This window comes from Littorina saxatilis, linkage group LG16 (assembly GCF_037325665.1).
Source record: "Littorina saxatilis isolate snail1 linkage group LG16, US_GU_Lsax_2.0, whole genome shotgun sequence".
NCBI lineage: Eukaryota > Metazoa > Mollusca > Gastropoda > Littorinimorpha > Littorinidae > Littorina > Littorina saxatilis.
The window spans coordinates 49,368,770-49,375,724 of record NC_090260.1 but is presented as its reverse complement, the minus strand read 5'-3'; the positions used below and the strand labels follow the sequence as shown (position 1 = coordinate 49,375,724).

The 6,955-nt window shown below is 41.6% G+C and overlaps 1 protein-coding gene and 1 long non-coding RNA gene across 2 annotated transcripts; both read right to left on the bottom strand.

Annotated features, from left to right (window-relative positions):
* Positions 1-566: 566 nt before the first annotated feature.
* LOC138950132 (uncharacterized) lies at positions 567-4,386 on the bottom strand. Its single transcript, XR_011450516.1, has 3 exons — positions 4,024-4,386; positions 2,847-2,929; positions 567-659 (listed from the first exon to the last, which is right to left on the bottom strand). It is a non-coding gene; the product is annotated as an uncharacterized lncRNA (long non-coding RNA).
* Positions 4,387-4,569: 183 nt separating this feature from the next.
* Positions 4,570-6,802, bottom strand: LOC138950052 (as-peptide 126-like). Its single transcript, XM_070321834.1, has 2 exons — positions 6,722-6,802; positions 4,570-4,899 (listed from the first exon to the last, which is right to left on the bottom strand). Exons 1-2 carry the CDS (start codon positions 6,800-6,802, stop codon positions 4,570-4,572), a joined length of 411 nt encoding a protein of 136 aa, XP_070177935.1.
* Between the last annotated feature and the right edge of the window lie 153 nt (positions 6,803-6,955).

The window sequence follows — 6,955 nt, the reverse complement described above, 5'->3', positions numbered from 1 at the left end:
ACCACCTTTTACCTTATATGGAAATTAAAAAAAGACGCGTTTGACCTTATAAGGAACATAAATTGCATTCAAAGAGTGTATTAAATTCCTTTATTACACACCCGCATATTACATTACTTTATTACACACCCGCATATTACATTCCTTTATTACACACCCGCATATTACATTCCTTTATTACACACCCGCATATTACATTCCTTTATTACACACCCGCATATTACATTCCTTTATTACACACCCGCATATTACATTCCTTTATTACACACCCGCATATTACATTCCTTTATTACACACCCGCATATTACATTCCTTTATTACACACCCGCATATTACATTCCTTTATTACACACCCGCATATTGCTGTAGGTTTCCGTCTGTCTGTTTGCTTTGTTTACATGTGTGTCTGACTGTGTGTTTGCTTTGTTTACATGTGTGTCTGACTGTGTGTTTGCTGTGTTTACATGTGTGTCTAACTGTGTGTTTGCTTTGTTTACATGTGTGTCTAACTGTGTGTTTGCTTTGTTTACATGTGTGTCTGACTGTGTGTTTGCACTTGAACTCACGTATATCTCTGCTGCGTCGATTCGGCTTTTCAAATGTGGTGAGTCGGCTGGAAGTAGGGTACGCACGGTCGTCGGACAAAATCAGATTCCTCCCTGGAACCAAAGAGCAGCTAAAACCTGTCAGCTGTTTTTCAAGATGTTTTTCAATTGAGGCCTAGGCCAACGTCTTGATTTACATCTTGTTAATACGTCACAGATCACGCGAGGTCAGTGGGTCACCTTTATCACTCACGCTTTGCGGTGGCAATAGAGAGTGTTAGCAGGACGGTGGGTGTCCTGTCGATGAGAGAACCAATCAGCGTCATCGTGAAAAGGAAAGAGCCAATCACCTGTACAGGACAGTTAACCTATAGGCAAATTAACTGGTCAAGTTTCCTGTATTCCCGTTAGCATAGCTTTCCCGGCGCCCGCTGTGTCACAGCAGAACAGGGGTACTGGTTCAATTTACCCTACAGTCACTAGTTAACAGAGTGACAGCTCTTTAAGTAGCTCAGATCAAATAGGATCACAACCAAAAGGAAAGTATGAATACCCACAACCCTCTTTGCCTAAATCACACAGCGAAGACGAAGATGCGCTTGTTAAACTAGCTGTTTTCACGACGAAGGTTTCTATGGGAGCAGCCAGTTTTGCCTGTGTTATATAGTGCTAAAAAGAGCACCCACCACCGTAAACGACCCACCACTGCTTCTATATGTCTCTCTATTATTGAAGTCAGCCTTTCCCATTGGGATATGATCTTTGACGAGACGTCGCGGCAGTTGTGACATTAAAACAAACGGCAGCGATTGACCCCCACATTTGACTTCGCTAATATTTTGCTAACATTGTGTCTTTAATAATTTTATATTGTGATGAAACAAGTGGGACAAAAATAAAGAAATCAATCGGACGTACGTTATGATACAGAATGTTAAATATGATCACAGGACCTATTTGTGAAGCGGTGTTAATCCCTGGTTAGTATAACGTTCGATGTATTGATGTGTCTCTATTTGTTGTATTGTAAGGTGTCTTTCTGATGTGGCTTTCTTTATTTGGTGTTTAACGTCGTTTTCAACCATTCAAGGTTATATCGCGACGGCCTGATGTGGCTAAAAATAACGAATTTACATGACGTTTTCATAAATTATGCTAAAATTGTATCATTTTTTCAATTTAGGCCAAAATATTTCCTGGACCACCTGAGCAAGTGTAACCCAAAAACAAACTACGTGAAGCGAAATGTATACCTTTTATTAATCTATCAAATTCACAGAATAATACTGAACGCATTGCATTTCACATAGAGAATGCGTACGTTGTCGATTACAACAACTCGGTATTAAAAACGCTGACATACTGAAAAGCCAGTATAGAAAAGTCACAGTAAAACGCACTTTCCATGATTTGTTTTAATTTTCTAAGCTTTTTCTTAATAAAAACACAACATATCTGAACATTTTTAATCAGGAAATAAAAAGAACAGGTTGTATCGATCTTTTCATCGATTACTAAAATCTTAATTTTTCTTCGAATTTGAGATTTGTGATGACCAAACCTTTTTTTTTAACTTTCTTTTTTTAACTTTTTTTTTTTTTTTTTTTTAGCTTCCAAGCATAAATACAATCCCATAGTTCGGCTTTCGTCGAAGATTTCTTGCGCAAGGCATCAAATACATTTATCGGAAAAAAGAAAAAGAAACCTAGGGATATCATTTGGAAGAATGTGTATGTAAAGTTTCATGAAGATCGGTCAAGTACCGGTAGTTTCCTCGGAAGGAATCAATCTACACACACACACGCACGCACACACACACACACACACACACACACACACACACACACACACACACGCACCCAAATCCCACACACACACACACACACACACACACACCCACCAACCCACCCACGTCCGTCGATGCAGGTATGATTGATTGTTGTAACACACACACACACACACACACACACACACACATACACACACACACACACACACACACACACACACACACACACACACAGAAAAACTTCTTCTCCCGCCCTTGTGCACCCATTCAGTCTAGTAGTGAATGGATTGAATAAATGGTACTCTGTCAATACGATAAGTTAAAATAAGAATATGTTGATGTCAATGTTCATTGCAAATAACTATTGAAATTTGTCTTTAAGCACCACATCGCATTGTTGTAACACAAAGACACAATGAAAAGCATAATCATACAGTCACAAGTTGCACTGTGGCTTTGGAAGTGGACAGACAGAAAGACGGAGCCAAGGAAGTGCAGCTAATGTTTCTTACCTGCGATCGAAATCAGGAGAAGAACGAGAAAGAGACAGCGTGCATACATCATCCCACTTCAACTTGTTGTCTCGGGTTAAAGGCTGGAAAACAACAGACATCATCCCACTTCAACTTGTTGTCTCGGGTTAAAGGCTGGAAAACAACAGACATCATCCCACTTCAACTTGTTGTCTCGGGTTAAAGGCTGGAAAACAACAGACATCATCCCACTTCAACTTTTTGTCTCGGGTTAAAGGCTGGAAAACAACAGACATCATCCCACTTCAACTTGTTGTCTCGGGTTAAAGGCTGGAAAACAACAGACATCATCCCACTTCAACTTGTTGTCTCGGGTTAAAGGCTGGAAAACAACAGACATCATCCCACTTCAACTTGTTGTCTCGGGTTAAAGGCTGGAAAACAACAGACATCATCCCACTTCAACTTTTTGTCTCGGGTTAAAGGCTGGAAAACAACAGACATCATCCCACTTCAACTTTTTGTCTCGGGTTAAAGGCTGGAAAACAACAGACATCATCCCACTTCAACTTTTTGTCTCGGGTTAAAGGCTGGAAAACAACAGACATCATCCCACTTCAACTTTTTGTCTCGGGTTAAAGGCTGGAAAACAACAGACATCATCCCACTTCAACTTTTTATTTCGGGTTAAAGGCTGGAAAACAACAGACATCATCCCACTTCAACTTGTTGTCTCGGGTTAAAGGCTGGAAAACAACAGACATCATCCCACTTCAACTTGTTGTCTCGGGTTAAAGGCTGGAAAACAACAGACATCATCCCACTTCAACTTTTTGTCTCGGGTTAAAGGCTGGAAAACAACAGACATCATCCCACTTCAACTTTTTGTCTCGGGTTAAAGGCTGGAAAACAACAGACATCATCCCACTTCAACTTTTTGTCTCGGGTTAAAGGCTGGAAAACAACAGACATCATCCCACTTCAACTTTTTGTCTCGGGTTAAAGGCTGGAAAACAACAGACATCATCCCACTTCAACTTTTTGTCTCGGGTTAAAAGCTGGAAAACAACAGACATCATCCCACTTCAACTTTTTGTCTCGGGTTAAAGGCTGGAAAACAACAGAAAAATGGGATCACGTAAATCTATGTCAAAACATTTTGTTCGTGTGATTTAGATCACAAGAAGAAGATTAGTCTTACAATTGTAATACCTACCAAACAGTAGGAAAACCTTCTTCCGTTGGCTGTAGTGGTTGACTACTCGTTGGCTGTAGTGGTTGTCTACTCGTTGGCTGTAGTAGTTGACTACTCGTTGGCTGCAGCGATTGACTTCTCGTTGGCTGTAGCGATTGACTTCTCGTTGGCTGTAGCTATTGACTTCTCGTTGGCTGTAGCGGTTGACTTCTCGTTGGCCGTAGCGGTTGACTTCTCGTTGGCTGTAGTGGTTGACTTCTCGTTGGCTGTAGCGGTTGACTACTCGTTGGCTTTAGCGATTGACTTCTCGTTGGCTGTAGCGATTGACTTCTCGTTGGCTGTAGTGGTTGACTTCTCGTTGGCTGTAGCGGTTGACTACCCGTTGGCTGTAGCGATTGACTTCTCGTTGGCTGTAGCGATTGACTTCTCGTTGGCTGTAGCGGTTGACTTCTCGTTGGCTGTAGCTATTGACTTCTCGTTGGCTGTAGCGGTTGACTTCTCGTTGGCTGTAGCGGTTGACTTCTCGTTGGCTGTAGTGGTTGACTTCTCGTTGGCTGTAGCGGTTGACTACTCGTTGACTTTAGCGATTGACTTCTCGTTGGCTGTAGCTATTGACTTCTCGTTGGCTTTAGCGATTGACTTCTCGTTGGCTGTAGTGGTTGACTTCTCGTTGGCTGTAGCGGTTGACTTCTCGTTGGCTGTAGCTATTGACTTCTCGTTGGCTGTAGTGATTGACTTCTCGTTGGCTGTAGTGGTTGACTTCTCGTTGGCTGTAGTGGTTGACTTCTCGTTGGCTGTAGTGGTTGACTTCTCGTTGGCTGTAGCGATTGACTTCTCGTTGGCTGTAGCGGTTGACTTCTTTTCTGAAGACGTGACTGGGGGAGCTCTCTCATATATCTGCCACAGAAGCTCATGACTTCTGCCGTTATTCAAGTGGGAGGATTTTGTTTTAAGCCTGATGACTGGTGCATGTGTGGTTGTTTACATTCTTCCGACAGGGAGGAGATCCCGTTTAACGACAATTTTACCGAGGGGATTAACGCATCGTCATCTATAAGCTTATGGGAGAGATTAAGACATTGTCATATATACGTTTATTGAAGGGATTAACGCACTCTCATTACAAAGTGTATCCCCTCCGTCACCTGAGGTCGGTTTAGCATTGACATCAGTAATTGCACGACATAGATTAATTTGTGCTTTCTTTAATCCTTTTGACTTAATGGCGAACCTGCTTGGATTAGACACGCGCGTTCATTTAAACATGATTTTATTCAAATAACTTGGGGTGGCATGTTAAACAAACAATAAAACTTAGGAATATACAACAAGCTTTGCTTATGTTCAGTACATGTGATTATGTATTTAATATACACAGAAAGCCTCTGCAGGTAGTGTCAAGGTCAAAATAATGCTAATACCCTAACACAAGTCAGATCAAAATAAAGAATGTAAGTTAACTATAACTAATAATCTAAAGCAAACACACACACACACAACGACTATACTGCACAACGACTACTGCTTGTCTCATCAAGGTGAATGGAGTCAGAGTTTAGCTTCTCTTCGTGAAGACCTGCAGGTTGACCACGCACCCCCCCCCCCCCCCCCCCCCACCCGAACACCCCCCCCCCCCTCCCAAGTTATTGAGACATCACAGTGCGCTAAGAGATTTAAAGATCAAATCGGTACAATGAACTTTTGAACGAAAAGCACCAATAATCATTTTTGAGATTTGCTCTATACATCTCTTAGTGCACTGTGATAGTTTCAATAACGATATTGTCAGTAACGCAAGAGATAACAAGAGGCGAAGCCTTCAAGGCTCCCGTAAGAAATCGACAAACAGTAACACAAACTCAATCACTCCGTCACACATACACACACACAGTAAGCATAGACACAGTGCAAGAGGGGGAGACGCTAGATCTAGATCTGTCTGTCTGTAGCCTACTTACGGGGACACGACTGCCACTATCGACACTGCCCTTTCGACAGCGCTTCCTCGCGCAGACATTGAAAACACGCTGTGCAGATCAACCTGTAGGAAATCTCCTTTGGTATCTTCTTTATCTATTTTTTCTGGAGCCACTACGAAACCGAACAATGTGAAATCGTCTTCCCCAAATCAGCGAATGCAGCTCGGTTAGAACTGAGAAGTGAATCTATACCACAATGCTTCACGCGATCTGACCTAACCTTGACCCCTGACCTGCAACAAAAGCACACAAGAGAGAGAGAGAGAGAAAGAAAGAGAGAGAGAGAGAGAGAGATAGAGAGAGAGAGAGAGAGAGAGAGAGAGAGAGAGAGAGAGAGAGAACGCGTAAATAAATAGATAAGAAACACAAAGTGCCGTTCATAAATTCTTCTTATTCATTAATATACCAAATCTAAGGCCTACAATTGTTGTTTTTATACAAGTGTTAAAAAGAATAGCAATTGGTTGGACATTTCATGTGTATTATCAGACTGAGAATGCTAAAAAAAAAATAGTATAGGCCCTAACAACTATAACATTTAACATCTTCTATACCTAAACGCGTCATGCTGTTCATCGTGAAATGGCGTTCAGGGGCAAATGGCCGTTTGAGACGGGTCCAGTCATCTAGCTGATCGGAATCGTTCATGCTCACTTCTAGTTCGACATACATTGTAAAACTAATATGTAACCAAGCAGTAACATTGTGAAAAGGAACAGGCAATCAAAACAAAAACAAACATCCACGGTAGACTCGAATATTTTCATGTTGTCTGTGATTATTTCAAGAACACCCCTCCTCTCCAGTACTCCTTCCACCATGATAGCACGATATCAATGACAAAAAGACATGTAGTATACACCAAGAGGCATATAATGACGAGTTCCAATAGACGAACTACTACACGAACCACTGAATGTATTCCTAAAGGACTTGAGAAATAATTATCCCAGCGAAGCTGGAGGTATCCCGTG